The sequence below is a fragment of the Mytilus trossulus genome, unplaced genomic scaffold (genome assembly GCF_036588685.1).
Source record: "Mytilus trossulus isolate FHL-02 unplaced genomic scaffold, PNRI_Mtr1.1.1.hap1 h1tg001023l__unscaffolded, whole genome shotgun sequence".
In the NCBI taxonomy this organism is placed as follows: domain Eukaryota; kingdom Metazoa; phylum Mollusca; class Bivalvia; order Mytilida; family Mytilidae; genus Mytilus; species Mytilus trossulus.
The window spans coordinates 1-17077 of NW_026963604.1; the positions used below are offsets into that span (position 1 = coordinate 1).

General features: G+C 37.9%; 2 protein-coding genes and 1 pseudogene across 2 annotated transcripts; all 3 read right to left on the bottom strand.

Annotated features, from left to right (window-relative positions):
• Positions 1-657: 657 nt before the first annotated feature.
• LOC134703424 (NADH-ubiquinone oxidoreductase chain 1-like) lies at positions 658-1815 on the bottom strand (annotated as a pseudogene).
• A 217-nt stretch (positions 1816-2032) lies between these two features.
• Positions 2033-2761, bottom strand: LOC134703421 (cytochrome c oxidase subunit 2-like). Its single transcript, XM_063563482.1, is given in 1 exon segment — positions 2033-2761. A coding segment is annotated over 1 exon segment (729 nt).
• A 2-nt stretch (positions 2762-2763) lies between these two features.
• Positions 2764-4071, bottom strand: LOC134703422 (cytochrome b-like). The gene is given in 1 exon segment (XM_063563483.1): positions 2764-4071. A coding segment is annotated over 1 exon segment (1308 nt).
• Between the last annotated feature and the right edge of the window lie 13006 nt (positions 4072-17077).

The following is a 17077-nucleotide window of genomic DNA, read 5'->3' on the forward strand; positions in this document are numbered from 1 at the left end:
GCCTTAGGTAGTCACAGGTGAAATGGATATATTGGTAGCTTGATAAGAAACCCTAGAATGTATAGCCATCACAATCTCATTCCCCTTTTTTTTACTAGCCTTACCACAGAACTTATCCTCCTCCTCAACCCTCTAATATAGAGTTCTCTTACCCCCCATAAGAAAAAAAGAGATCCGAACACCGTATAGATTACTATATACCCCCCTGCCTGTAAACGCTCTGGCTGATAGCCTCAGCCTACAATTAATAACAACAGAGGGGCTAGCACACTTTCAAAAAAAAAAAAAAAAGAAAGAACCTCCTCACCCTGAATCTTATCACTAAAATTAGGCTGATTCTGATAATTATTAAATTAAATCTTGCTTTCCGGTGGATCTTAACCCTCCTTAGGTAGGAAAGAATTGCTACAAATAGAGTTAGTGTAACCATTAACCCTATTACAAAGTCTGTGGTGTACAACCCGTTCAACTCTACCCCCCCTATCGCGACTCTTGTGGCGCCCATACTTAGAATAGTTAGAACGCTTAACCCAATGACACTCATATTTAGGTTTTTTATAATAATCAATGCAATAAGTCTAATTGCCAACCTTTTAACCATAAGTAAGACAGACTTTATCTGACACATTCAGTGTAAATGAATTATACTAGTTTATATTATCTTACATACACCCTAACTAGAACTACTACACACACACTAGCCATAAGTATGACACATAGAAGAACAGTCCAACACAAACTCATTAACTTATCATAACGTAAACGAGGTAAAGAAGCACGAATAACCACAAAGAAGACCGCAAAAGCCATCATAAAGACCCCGATCAACGCTTCATTTCCCCCGAAAAATATCGCCGCCCTTATAACCCTTCTGAGAAGAATACTAGAGTACTCCGCAATAAATATAACTGCAAACCCCCCTCCGCTGTACTCCACGTTGTATCCTGACACTAATTCCGACTCTCCTTCCACAAAATCAAATGGCGCCCGATTAGTTTCAGCTAGCATACACAGCATTCAGACAACTATAACTACGCACAAAGGAAAAAAGAAAAAAAAGGACCTTTGTTGGAACACCCTAATTTCTTGAAACATAAACACACCCGAGCACAGCACCACACAAAAGAAGATAAATCCTATAGGGATCTCATAAGAAATTCTTTGCGCCATCGCACGAACTGCACCTAGCAAAGAGTATTTAGAGTTAGAAGCCCATCCGGATATTATTACCCCGTAAACCCTGACTCTAGTAATAACTATAAACAGAATCACCCCGAAAACATAAAACACTTCAGCCGACTTATACGGGTATAAAAGCCATCCAAGTAAACTGATAGTTAATATTAGTGCAGGAGCCAAAATGAAGGGCCCTACGTTAGCACGTGTAGGCACAATAAACTCTTTACATAACAACTTACCTGCGTCACTAAAAGGCTGCAAGATCCCTATATAACTCACCTTGGATGGACCCTTTCGGATTATAATGATAGCCAAAATTTTACGTTCCAACAAAGTATAGAAGCCCACAGCGAGAAGCACCCCTACAAAAGGGATAACACCAACAACCACGCCTACTCAGTCCACCAGTGCAGCCTTAGTCGACCCCAAGGGAGTAAAAGAGTCCGCTGACACTTGACAAAGGCTTAATAGGATAGAGGCTCCAAAGAAAACAGCTACTCTCCTTAGAGTCTTAAATAGACACTCGACACTAACCATAATGAGACTGGGCTTAGCTTTGTAATTCACACACAAACAAGAGTATATCTTATAAGACGAGCTTAAATCGTATGCATTAGGTCTGCCAGCTTGTGCCATGAAAGCAAGTATATATACTTATGAATTGATCCTAAATCAAACGCATTAGCTCTGCCAGCTCTCACAAAGATAAGAGCCACTACTCACGGCGCCTTAGGGGCATGAGCCCTATATCCTAATATTAGACCACCTTATCACTAAAAGCTACTTGCCCATTGTACAAGTTCATTAAATTAAAAGTTTAACGCTTCTTAAAAGCTTTAGCTTATTTTTTATTTTAGTTAAGAGCTTCCAACCATATGACAAAATATTTCTCAGGAATAAACTCAATCACAATCGGTATAAATCTATGGTTAACCCCGCAAATTTCAGAACACTGCCCGTAAATAATTCTACACTGGGAAGCTTTTATAGGAAGCCGATTAATTCGACCTGGGATGGCATCTACTTTAATTAGTAACTTAGGGAGTGCAAACGAATGGAGCACATCAGACCTTCTTACAAAAGCAGTTATTTGCACATCTGCTGGAGCCACCATCCGGTTATCAACATCCAACAAACGATACCCTCCTTTTCTAAATGTCTCCTGCTGGTCTTCTATGTAAGAATCAATTGTATAACACGAAATTCTTTCAGCGCTTTCTCTAGAGCTTGGAGTGTCTAAATTGCGACAAAATTCGTAAGATCAGTACCATTGTTTCCCAATCGCCTTAAAATTTCACCGGGGCCGTTTTACTTCTTCTATATAATATAGGTTAATTATAGAAGGAAACCACAACCCTACTAACATCAACATTGGCACAATAGTCCATCAAAATTCTAATCGTTGACGGTTCAAGAAATGGCGATAAGAAAATTTAGTAAGAAGGATTACGCATCCTATATATATAACAAAGACCAACACAGCCACTGCTACTATCATCACAAAACCATGGTACCGGAACAGGTCTTTCCCTAGTTCCCCATGGACAATATCACCAAAATATCGACTCCCGTAAAAAGACATATTTATATTTTTCTACACTTATTAGCCCACTCACGTGCGCTACTTTCGCGATTTACTAATTTTAATAACTTGAAATAAGCTAAAAACTTAAACCATTTCAGGTCTACAGGACGACTCCTACAGAATTTAGGGTATTCAAGCAGCTTGTCCCACACCCACAAAGAAAGAGGGTTTAATAACAACCTAGAGAAATAAATGACTGAAAGACACTGCCCCAAAATGATATAAGGCTCCCGCACTGGGCGAGCACCAATCCATGTTAACCTAATAAACCTACCAACCAACACTCAAAACACTACTTGATTAAACGGGTAAAAACATAAACTTCGATACTTACCTCTGTGAAGACTAGGAATTAGGTATAATACTACAATCGACAAAAACATAACATATACCCCCCCCGCTTTATGAGGAATTGAACGAAGGATTGCATAAGCAAACATAAAATACCACTCAGGCTGAACATGGATTGGCGTTTTTATAGGATTAGCAGGCCAATAGTTTAAATGATTCCCTAACAGCTCAGGATCCACACACACTAAATATATAAAAAAGAACCTAAAGCAAACATAACCAAAAAGATCTTTAATAGTATAGAAGGGGTGGAAGGGCACACACATAGTACCTCTTTCAATACCCAAAGGGTTATTACTCCCTTTCTCATGTAAAAAAAACAGGTGTAAAAAAACAACCGCCACTATCACAAACGGTAAGAGAAAGTGTAAAGTATAAAACCGCTTTAGAGTTGCATTACACACGGTCCAACCCCCTCATACATAGCGGAGCATACTCTCTCCTACTACGGGGATCACTCTAAGTATATTAGTAATAACAGTAGCCCCCCAATATGACATTTGCCCCCAAGGCAAAGTGTAACCGAGGAAAGCCTCCGCCATAGTTAACAAAAACAAATGCACCCCAAAATACCACACTGTCTTATCTAAATAAGACCCATAATACAGCCCACGAGCAATGTGCGCATAAATACAGATAAAAAACATAGAGGACCCATTTGCATGAATATTACGCAACATTCATCCTTTTTCCACATTACGCATAATATGTACTACAGAATCGAATGCCATGTCTTCATGAGCAGTATAATGAGTTGACAATAAAAGACCCCTTAGAAGTTGGATAATTAGGCACAAGCCTAGTATAGAGCCAAACCTTCACCAAGCGTTTAAGTTTACAGGACAAGGCAAATCATAGAACCTGTCATTCATAATCTTCACCAACTTATTAGTACTTCGTCACGGACCAACCCTCTTAGGCGTGTTAATATTATTCACAGTATTGTTACCAACCATCTCATAAGAAAGGCCTACACCTTGTTTATGAGTTTACAGCTCACCACCTCTTCCTCGGCCACCTCATGAATTTTTGTTATATATACAGGCACAAACCCCCCGCACACCGCATTTTTTTATGAGTACACATAAGCTTGGACCCCCCTTTTTACACCTCTGAAGACACCCAAAGTGTTAAGTGTCCAACTTTGTTTTTGCTCCATTTTTACTTTATTTTTAATTAGACTTAAAGCGACCAACAACTTACGCTTCAAAAATTTTTTTATTTTTAAGATACACGCCTCGTTTTCGAACCGAAAACCACATGAGCAACCAGAGCTGGGGTAAATGAGGAAATAAACGTCTCAAATCCCCATTATCCTACAGCTTACAATTAGCTATAGAGCCCAAGTAACTTAGAATTTAAGGGTCAAATTCACCACTTTCTCTGCCAATAATTAGGTTGAATCTCATGTGGTCCTGAAGAATGCTTACTCCCCGCAAAGGCTTTGTAGCCTTTCAAGCATACACTAAAACCAAGTTAATTAGGTGTAAGGAGACCCGTATTGACCAGTTTTTAAATAGACCATAACAGCCTAACAATAAACGAATTAACTGTAATTTTGCTTATCTTATGGATTATTTTAATAAATTATAACTATTAATACACCAATAAACTTTAACTATGAGCATTAATAACTACTGACCCCGTCTTTACTAACATCAGGAACACTGTCTTCTTCACTTACAACCACATTTCTCTGCTCGACTGGCTGACAGACATTAGCTGGGACTTCAGGCTCCACAACAGCTATTTGTTCTTCTAAAGGAACATAGCCACCCTCAGCATGGGGGCCCCCTTCCTCCTGATTATCAGGAACAACTTCAGCGACACCATTCACAACAGCATCTCCAACAGCTGAAATAGTTTCAGGTAATGGGAGCACCCTAACAGTGTCACCCCCTCCGCCCTGACATAAGTCCCCTCCTCCAACGTCTATTCTAAACACTCAGTTTTTATATGAAAAAAAACCATCTCACACACCCCTTAACAGTAAGCCTTTTTTTGCAGCAAACCCCTGCCTAAGCCACTCTCATACAGCCTCTCTAGTGCCCAACACATTCAACAATCTATCACTAAGCAACACACTCATTTACATAAAAAGAACCCTTTTTATAAGTTAATCAGCCTATTATACAATATTATTTATGTCATTACAGATCCGTCACAAAGTATTGCTTTAGCTAAAAACTCGCTCGCTTAAAAGAGACCTTAAAGCTATGCATAAGCTTTTGGGTTAACAAACCCCAAAAACTTCAATTAAAATAAAGCTTCGCAGGGTCTTGTTGCTCTTCTTTTACACACAGGCCTCTTCGCTTTACCCTTATGCAAGAAGTACTAAAATTTATTTGCCCCACTTTACTTCAAGTAAGCTTTTTATGAGGCGCAATCGTGTGCATTTCTTTAGAAAGATAAATTCTAAAAAACCTCAGTGAGATGAGCCTAAAACTAATTAACTCCTCTTAAATTGTTTATAAAGAAAAGCTTTAACTTTTTCTTTAGGAATCAAAGTCCTACGTACTATAATACTTCTTTATAACACCTCAGAGCAATAAACTACTTTTGAGCTTAGCTTCATCAAAGCAACTGGGCCATCCCCCCACGTACAACTAAGCTAGGAAGAATTTGTAGCTCTCAGTTATATTAACATTAGCAACTAAACACAACTTAAGAGACAGGCTATCTGGCTTGAGAATAAGAATCTTATACCCTAAGCAAATTACTGGGATTTTCAATTAACAGCTCAACATTCTAGCTTAATTTATTCACCCAGCGTACACTAATTTCATTAAAATTTTTGCCCAGAAGGCAAATATAGTAATTATTGCTATGTAACCATCCTATAACCAGCACATTTAACAGCCTAACGCCACGTTTATTTACATAAAAAGGCCCTATACAATATTGTCTATAGCACTCAGATCTGTGACAGAACATTGCTTTGCTTAAAAACCTTTTATACGAAACTAACTCACTTAAAAGGGACCTCAGGACCAGACATAAACTTCATCACTTGTAGTCTTTGTAAGTTTATAACCCACCTAACCCCCTTTTAGGCGTGTTAATATTACATACTATTGTTAACACTTACTTTTTAAGACGCTCACAACCTTGTTTACAAGCTCACGCTTCTACGTTTCACAATTTTATTTAGCTTCATTTTGTTGCTGCACACCACATTTTTGTCACCTCTATTTAACCTGCTTTCCTATTTCCTCCCCTCCAGATCAGCCCCCCCAGGCATTAGTGTGTCATTTTGATTTTATTTTATTTTTGATTTACTTTTTGCTTAGACTTTAAGTGACCCATGAATTACGCTTTGGGAACTTTCATATGACTTGATTTCTATTTATTTTTTGATTTTAAGATACAGATAGTCTAGTTTTCAAACCCCAAAAAATCACATGAGCAACCAAAATTAGGGCAAACGAAAAAATTAACACCTTAGATCCATTTCTCCTGCAGTTTACAATTAACCACAGGAAGCAAATAGCTTTAGAATTTAGGTTTAAGTTTGTTTTTTTCTACCACTAATTAGGTTAAGTCTCACATGACTCTGAAAAATGCTTACTCACTGTAAAGGGTTCAAAACCTTATCTACAACAGGTTGTAAAGCATAATCTAAAACAAGTTTGGACAGGTATGGGCATTCGCAACTAGATTTTCAATAAAATACACAATGTCAAGTAAAATTAAGTTTTACTTTGACTTATAAGTTATCTTAACTAAGGGCTTTTTACATGCATCAGCAACAGGGTTTCCGTGTAAAAGGACAGGAGAACAGGCCTTGCGGTCACTGTACCGGCCGGTAACAGGAAATGCGGTACACTATAAAACCTCATTCTTAAGGGTTTCCACAGTGTTTGGTTTTTTTTTGTCTGTTACTAGCACAAATCCATTACACACCGCCTTTTTAGAACCCTTGTTTTATTCTTTAGGTGGGTGATTGCTGCTTTTTGGCTGCATTAATAGACTGTTTTATTTTTTACCTAATTTGCAACCCGTTTTAACCCTATTTTTTAATAAAATAGCAATACTAATTTTAACAAGAACCAACGACACGCCCTACCGCCACTAATTGGCCTTCAGCTTCATAAAAGGCAACCCTTTTTATAAACTAATCAGTTTATTGCGTAGCATTATTTAAGCAATGACAGAGCCAGGGCAAAGCGTTGCTTTAGCGAAAAAGTCCTTTCGTACAAAATTAGCTCATTTTTAAAAGAGGATAGAAACTGAACTAGCTCACGCCGTTCTGAACTCAGCTCATGTTAGATTTTAAAGGGCGAACAGACCCACCATTAGAAGCTTCTACGCCTCTAGGATATCTAAAGCCAACATCGAGGTCGCAATCTTCCCCTCCAATACCATCTTTCGGGAGAAATTGCGCTGTTATCCCTAGAGTAGCTAGCCACACATATAAAGTTAGGAAATACGAGTTAGATTTATATAATAGTGAAAGACTTATTTTCACTGATCTCCCATCAAAATCGTATAAGAGCCAAAAACTCCAATTAAGATAAAGCTTCATAGGGTCTTGTCGTCCTTCTTTTACATAAAGGCCTCTTCACCTTAAAGTTAGTTTAAATTAAATTTTCAGACACAGCACCTTCTTCGTTAACCCTTTCATACCATCCTTCAATTGAAAGGCAAATTATCGCGCTACCTTAGGACGCTCACGTTAACGCCGCCGTTTACAACAAACATTACTCTAGTTGCACTGGGCAGGGACTACCTTTTACTTACATCAAAAGGAAATGTTTTTGTTAAACAGTCGAGAAGTTTAGTTTGCCGAATTCGTTTAAAAACTTTTATTTAGCCTTTAGTTTTTTAAGGTAAAACAAAATAGTAATACCAAATAAATAATATTTTTACTCGTTTTTATCATAGTCACTGGTCCTACAACCATAGGCTTATTTTAAAGTAAATGAATAACCCAATTAATCTTTTTTCCCCATCTGGTTTTAGTTAAAATACACTAATATCTAATAGCCAGTTTAAAGCCTATAGAAACCCAATTTTTTTTTAACATCAATTTTAGTATTTTTCAGCTTAACCCAAAAAATTTTACCCCTTAAATAGTTAAGGAAAATGCTTACACATCTTTTTAAGCCAACCAGATATCTAAAAGCGCGAATAGTATCTAGCCGCTATTCTTTAGTTTAATTAAATCTCTGCCACGATTTCTTAACTCAAAAAAATAACTCTCTTTTATTCGGGAAAATTAAATTCTTAAACTTGTCTTGAAAAACCCTTATGCAAAAGGTACTAAAATTTATTTATACTATTTTAATTCAAGTGCACTTTTCACAAAACAATTATGCACGTCTCTTTAAAAAAGATAAATTATAAAAAGCCTCAGTAAGAGGAATCTAGAACTGACAATTCTAAGTTATATATTAACTACTTTTAACTTATTTATGAAGAAGAAGATTAACTTTTTCTTTAGGAATCAAAGCCCTACTTACTACAATTTTTCTTTATAACGCTTCGAAGTTCTAAGTGCCAAAAAACTACTTTTGAACTTTGCTTCATCAAAGCAACTGGATCATCCCCCACGTGGCACTAAGCTTAGGCCTAACTAGACTATGGAGAATTTGCAGTTCTCAGTTATATTAACATTAACTACTAAGCACAACTTAAGAGAAATACTATCTGACTTAAGAATGAAAATCTTATGTTTTCCCTAAACTACTTAAGCAAGCCAAAGCAAATTACTGCGATTTTGAATTAACAGCTCAACGTTTTAGCTTAAACTATTTGGCCAGCATACACTAATTTCATTAGAACTTTTGCTTGGAAGGCAAATATAATATTATTTACTATATATGCATATTATAGCCTAGCAGCAACTTCCGTTACTGCTACCTTGTTACGACTTTTCACAGGTTTCCCCGCGAGCGACGGGCGATTAGTACTCATCTGATTGTATTCAGGGTAATTTTATTTTTAACCCTTACTTACAAGTCCTTCTTCAAAGGCAAGTTTTCTTATCTTATTTGTCTACTTAGTTGAGCTACCTTTTAGTAGCTCAATCTTTGAATTATTGCTTAAGTTACATCTGTATCCCAGATTAACCCTTGTCATAAGCTGCATGTCAATCTGAATTATTTTTGAAGTTGTGCTACATGGGCATATAGCCAATTCTAGTAGCTGCACCTAACTAAAAGTAACTTACCTTACCGAACTCAGCAAGTAAAATAAGAGTTAGCTTCAGTAATAACCAAAAATTTTACCCGGACACTCACCATATTAGAGTAAACAACCATACACACGCACTAATAAGACAAGGCTCAAATGTAGGTGGGTTATCCTTTAACACCCAGGATCCCCTGTTTTCTATCTCAGACACCGCCTATTTATTTCTCTTTGACAACCAAATGTTTAGTTAAGAGGAACTTTTGTTTTAAACTATGGATAACAGGGTATCTAATCCTGGTTTCACTTCATAGATTCGTTAGAAGCTCACTAAAACTTTAGGAATATAACCACAAAAAACCGTTAACATTACACTGCACCTATAGTTTTTTTATAGTTTTATAACACAACATTGACTCTAACCAATCCGCTTAAATTTATATTCGAACTGAATCTAACCGCGGCTGCTGGCATTCATCAATTGACCCCGAATTTGTCAAAAAGCTGGGTTAAAGTTTCCTTTATTAACCAATTTTCCCCACTGATGTTGAACTTGCACTTATTTGTTCAAGCCCGCATTTAGAATCATGAGAAGCATTTTGCCCATAAATTTAGGGCCATAATCAAACCCTCCTACAGATTTGACACAAGGTACTAAAGTATCCATCTTCCTCATTTTCAATGAGACGCTTTAATTAAGCTACTGTATCTTCTATTTTAGGTTTATTTTACTCTTCGTAAAGGCACCATGGTTTTTATGCACAAATACGACACCACTAATATTACAAACAGTAACACACCAGCTATTAGGATATATAACCTTAACCCGCTTCTTTCAGCCATGAAACTTAGAAACAAAGACCCGCTAATTTCTCTGTACTCGTAATTCATAAGACCCATAAGGACCGCTCTGGCACAACACCTTCTGACGAGAACCATAAACTCTAGATTAAAACGATACACTTCATTGGGGTAGATCCTTAAAACATACAAGAACAGGACTATTACACCCCTAACGTAAGTTAGGAACAATAAGAACCCTAACAACCTTCTAACCTCCAGTGCAACCTCCACACATGCAATTATAGACCCCCTCAATAGCACTAGCCCTAAAGAAATAGGTTGCTTGGCAATTAAGACAATCGAAAACACAGCCATCAAAATTACACATATGACTATAACTCTCATTATATAAACATAATTAAGCTTACGCCCCCCGCTACCACCAGCCCTCATACTACCAGCTGGTAGGTAAAATAATTTTTCTGAACAATTTCATTCAAACAGCTGAGTTGACCTAGTCCCTTATGGGCACCTTGAGGGCCCAATAGCTCTAGTCAACCTTGATCCAGACTTTGAGCTACCATCCTGGACCCCTTAAAGAAGGCCATTTTTCTGGGGTGGGAGGTTAGCCTCTCTATGAGCCACGATTCTCAAAAAGAATCTTAATAGTTTGGCTGACGACCAAGGCTTAGACCCTAATTTTCTAAGCACTCCTCATCACAAAATTAACCCTACAAAGGGAATAAGAAATACTCTGACTCTCTCATATTTCTCAAGAACTACTACAAACCCAAACCTCTCTATTTTCCTCCCTAATACCCCTCCTAAGATAATAGCCCCAATATACAGGCTAAGAAAAGGAGTTTGTATATTTAAGTGCTCATTAATCCGCAAACTTCTGCTATTAACGTAATTAGACCCAAGTATTACTCTAAATACAATCCGTGCCCTATAAAAAGAAGTGAAGATTAAACCTGTTAGCTCTAATAAATAGCACCCATAAGTTATTCTTCTGTCTATCATTCTTAGCTCAATTATTAGGTCTTTAGAGAAAAACCCTCTTATAAACGGGGCCCCTCTCAAGGACACAATTGCAACCGTTATTGCACCCATTCTTACCGGTAATCCTTGCCACAAGCTTCTTAACCCCCGGATATCTTGGATTCTTTGGTTTCTATGAATAACACCCCCTGCGCCTAGAAACAACAAAGCTTTAAATACCGCATGGGTTACTAAATGAAAAAAAGCTACAGACGGAAGAAGGATTGAAATCGAGAATATTATTAACCTTAACTGCCTCAAAGTCGAGAGTGCGATTACCTTTTTTAGGTCAAACGCAAACACAGCCCTTGACCCCGCTAATATTAGAGTAAATAGTCTTAAGACTATAAGTATTTGAGTCACAAAGGGATTAGCTCTGATAATATAAAAAGAGCGAAGAATCAAATAAACCCCAGCTGTCACCAATGTCGAAGAATGCACCAAAGAGGAGACCGGTGTGGGTGCCGCCATGGCAGCAGGTAGCCATGCGCAAAACGGCATTTGTGCGCTTTTAGTTATACCTGCAAGAACTACCACAAACCCTAAATTAACCCATGTCTGCACTGGGTGGTATATATAAATTAACCACCCCCCTTCTCTTAAAAAAATAGAAACTCTAAAAAGTACAAAAACATCCCCAATTCGATTAGTCAAAGCTGTCAACATAGCCGCAGATAACCTCTTATTGTTCTGGTAATAAGCCACTAATAGAATGAGGTGAGCCCTAGCCCGTCTCAACCAATTAAAAGTATTACTAAATTAGGAACTAAGATTATAAACACTATAGACAGCACAAACAACCATACTAATCCCATAAACCGCTTGTAGTATGGCTCTCCAGCTATATACCACTTGCAGTAGGTTGCTACACTTCCTCTAATTACCAAAACCGTCCCAACAAAGACTATTCTTACGCTATCTAGTAGAACTCTGAAGCTAAATGAGAGACAATTACTCTCTCAAACAGTAACTTCCAATAAATAAGCTTTTCCAAAGGTCCTCCCTCTAAGAATAAATAAGTATCCAATCAGAATCAGTAAAAGTAACCCTAAGTTACTTTTTAATTGTATGATACTATTTTTACGAGCCATCTCTTAGTAACCTTGACATCAAATCGTCTCCGCATAGTCGCATCACCATAACCAGAAGGGCCAAGCAAATTCTGGCTTCGCAAACAGCTAAACATAGAATTAGTAAAATTAACCAAAACTGATTTATTAGAAACACATGGGTTACAAACAATAAGCCTAGTCTTATTATTTCAAGCCCTACAAATAAACACAAAAGGTGTTTGTTTATACGGAAGATTACAAAACAGCCTATACTTATTAAGAAAACTCCTAGGAATTTTATTCAAATCATAGCTTTAAAACACATAGTTTTCTACGACTTACAAGGCCGTCGCTTCAGCAAAGCTTTTAAAACTACCTACCTTCTATGATCCTCCGTATAGAGACACAATAAGACACAAAAAAATATAACACTGAATACACGCGATTGCAACTTCAGCGGCTCCAAAAACACCTCCGCCCATTATTAACCCTTTAATACCCCCAACTCCTGTAAGCAGCCTTCTGCTATTTAACCAGCTAACTACTACAACTCTCTCCTGCATATAGTTAGAATTACTTTACCAGCTCCCAGATTTAGTGTCAGACGTAAAAACTAATGTTAAAGGGCGAAGTATGCCACTAATTAGCTCAACCACTACTATAAAAGGCACAAGGATTAACGGGCAACCTGTTGGAACGAGACTCATCAACCCCTGCTCAAATCTGCATAAAAGACTAGATAAAACTAAACAAGTTCAAATAGACAAAGCAAAGGAGAACCCGAACACAAACTGCCCTCTTACAGGGAAAAAGAATGGAAAGTTTCCAGACAGATTTAGTATCAGAATTATCATGAACAGACCCCTTATTACTAGAGGAAACCCAGATAGCTTTAGTCCCTTTCCGTTCAATCGAATCATCGAATAAGTAAAGGATAGCACCAAACTCCGAAAAGAGCTCGTACTTCTACCCTTAGTGTACACGTCTCTAAATAGCACGGTTATTGGCACTATAGAAGACAGCAACCATAACGGCATAGACAACCAAATTAAGTTATAGCTGTGAGCATCAAATCTAGAAAAAACATCTATTAACATGACTTTAAATTATTGATTACGCGATTTCTTATAAATATAAGTGATACACGTGTTATAAGGGTTAGTTCACACAAATGGCAATTGGCTATAAACATGCTTCCTTCCTGGATAAAGGTCTCGGGTACCTGCTCAGTCTATTTCACCACATAAACCCCCACTAAATACAACCCCTCGCTGGCTTACTAGAGCCTCTCATAGAAGGAACTTAAAATATATTAGAGACCCAAAAGACACAGCGGACCCATAAGAAGACACCCAATGTCAGTGAGCATAAATATCAGCGTAGTCTATATACCGTCGAGGCATTCCTCTTAGGCCTAAGAAATGCTGAGGAAAGAAGGTAGTATTTACCCCAAAAAATATTGCTATAAAATGGGCTTTCCTCCATTTCTTATTAAAGCATACTCCAACAAAATTTGGCAACCAATGGTTAAGACCACAGAACACCCCAAACACCGCCCCTATTCTTAGCACATAATGGAAATGAGCCACCACATAATATGTGTCGTGTAGAGACACATCCATAGAAGCCCTAGACAGTAAGACCCCTGTTAGCCCTCCCACGGTGAATAAAAACAGAAACCCAGTACTTCAGTAGGCGGCAGGCTTTATTTTGAATTTTCTTCCTGCTATAGTTGCCAGTCATCTGAATACTTTCACCCCTGTTGGAACAGCGATTACTATAGTTGCGGTAGAAAAATAGCCTCGAGTATCAACATTAAGACCTACGGTAAACATGTGGTGAGCCCACACCATACACCCTAACCCTCCAATTCCGATTATTGCGTATACTATCCCAATTAGACCAAAAACCGCTTCTTTTCCAGAGCAATGCATAATTACTTTTGATATCACACCAAAGGCAGGTAGAATAAGAATATACACTTCCGGATGCCCAAAAAATCAAAACAAATGTTGGAACAAAACGGGGTCCCCCCCTCCTGCGGGATCGAAAAAAGTTGTGTTAAAGTTTCGGTCAAACAAGATTATTGTGATGCCCCCTCCTAGAACCGGAATTGAAATAATTAAAAGAACTGCAGTAACTCTAATCCTTAAAACATAAAGCTCCGCTCGTTCTCCTTTCATTTCTAAACACTGGCATATTTTTATTGGTCCTAGCAAAGTTAATAGCCCCCACTAGAGAGCTGAGCCCAGCTAGATGTAGTGACACAATAAGAACATCCATCCTAGGGCCCCTATGATAGGGGTACACAGATAAAGGGGGGTAAATAGTTCATCCAGCACCAACTCCTTTATCCGTTCTAAAGGACAGTATTAGTAAATATAGTGCATTAGGAGATAGTCAATAACTTAAGTTGTTTATTCGCGGGTAAATTATATCTTTACCTCCTACTAGCAGAGGAATCAACCAATTACCGAAAGCTCCAATTAAGATAGGTATCACAGCAAAAAAAATTATTATTAAGGCATGCGTTGTAACCACCACATTATAGAATCAATCTCTTTTTAAGAACACTGCTCCAGGATGCCCCAGTTGCATTCGGATCATTAACCTCAACCTTGCTCCAAACAACCCTCCTCAGACTCCGCTATACAGATAAAGGGTTCCAATATCTTTGTGATTTGTTGATCACAGCCATCGACGTCACCAGGACTCCACTTCTCCATAACCCCCTACTTCTTCCTTTTTTAGTATTTTTATCATTTTATTTATCCTTACTTAGAAGCCAATCATCTAGCCTTATTAGCCCTTAGAGCCGCACTAGATTTTAGCCTCTTAATATTTTTTTCCCTATACGCTATAGTAAGATATGCCTTTTCAAACCTTCTATTAGATCCTTGAGAACTTTCATTGGTCCCATACTTCCTTAAGAAGCACTCTCGACGTGAAAACCACAGGTACACACAATACACTTCCAACAGCAAAAGTAAGCCTCTTACAATCACCTCTCATCAAAATTCGTTTCGCATAAATGCCACTTCTAGTATTAACCTACTCATTCCAAAGACCCCTCACGATATTCGTGGTAGAGACCCCCAAACAAGATAAGAAGGAAACCCCTTGAGGACAAAATCCCTAACACTCTCTTACCGTAAAAGAACATGTAGGCAAAAGGTATTAACAGCACTACCTCTACATCAAACACGACGAACAAAACTGCTACTAGAAAGAATCGGATAGAAAAGGGCCTCCGAGCTCTTCCAATAGGCTCAAATCCACACTCATATGGACTGCACTTTTCTCGGTCTAGACCCCGCTTTTCCCTTAGTAGCATAAATAACCCCGTAAACAAAAAAGACACAATGCAGACAAACGCAACTCTTAACCCCATAACCATTCTTCTAGAAAACTTATGGAAGTGTCTTTAGCTCCCAAAGCCAATATTTTATTTTAAACTATATCTAGCTAAAAAAGGGTTGACACCACTAATAGCCCCACAACCTATCGTTCTTAAATTAAACTACTTTTTTATAAGGAAAAATGGTACAAGCCATTTATAACAAAGTTAGCAGCCCTATTATGTTAATTAACTTCCTCACTTAAGAATGAAAACCTAGGCTTAATAATTAGATGCAAACCAATCCTTTTTTTTAAAGTACCATTCTACAAAAAGGAGGTAACAACTACCTATAGTTATGTTTGAAACAAAATATTTTATTTTAAATTACCTTTTTATCATACTTTTGTGGTTTTAACCCACTCTTTTTGAGCCGAAATCAAAACGCCCCTGGCCTAAAAGCAGTTTCTAAATAAATCTCACCAAGATCAATGCCCCCCCTGCTAGGTTAGCCCCGATCACTATCCTCCACATAATCTTGAATTCTGCTTTGTTTTTGTCTACTAACCTTTTTATTACTATCCTATAAAAAAAGTCAATGTAGAATTTTAGCCTGATTACTGAACCTATAATACAAGCCACGATTACAGCCCTTCCTCTCATTAGAAACACCAATACTTTCGCTAGAAAGCCAAGGAAAGGAGGCATCCCCATCAGTATCAGTAACCCTATACCCCTCGCGGCTCTACTAATCTGACCGCCCATTCTTGTTTTGTTTATTATTGAGCACCCATAAAAAAACAGCCCTACCGACAGCGAGTAAACTGCAAAATACCCTACAAAGACTACTCTTGACCATGTGAGCCCTAACAGCATTCATGATGTATGCACAAACGACGAGTACGCGCTTATTACTCGTACTGAATTCTGGTTAAGGCCCCCTACTGCCCCAATTCCAGCTATCAATACAATTACTACTCACAACCCCTTAGAGGGTATAATTATTGATAAAAAGACAAGGGGGGCGACTTTTTGCCAAGTTAATATTAACCCTCTTGCTAACCATCTGCTGTTCTTAATAATTGAAGGGACCCACGAATGTAGCGGGAAAACGCCAGATTTTAACACTGTACCCGCCCCCCTTATCACCAGCCCTCTCACTACGTGCTGCTCTATCAAGGTTACAAAACCCACTAGTATCAGAATTGACCCCGTTCTTTGTACCACAAAATATTTTACACAGGGCTCAGGACTATAGTGACCATCAGGGTTTATAATTACAAGAAATCCATACAGATTTAGCTCTAAACCGAGTCACACCCCTACTATCTCTTCTCTTCTAACCCTAAGAATTGTCCCGATCAATATTACCCCTAATCTCACTAATTTTATAGGTCTTACCACAAAGCTTACCATTTCAAGTAAAGGTTACTTATAACACTTGAAAATCATAGGTCTTCTGTCCTTAATTAGACTACTTTACTCAGACTAGTAAGCGCTTGGAATCGCTTTGGTACTTGATTTCAAATCAAAACTGTTTAACTAGTCTGTATGACTCCTATTTTTAACCTTTTAAATGGTCAGGAATCTTATATCAGGACGGAGCATGCTCTTCTT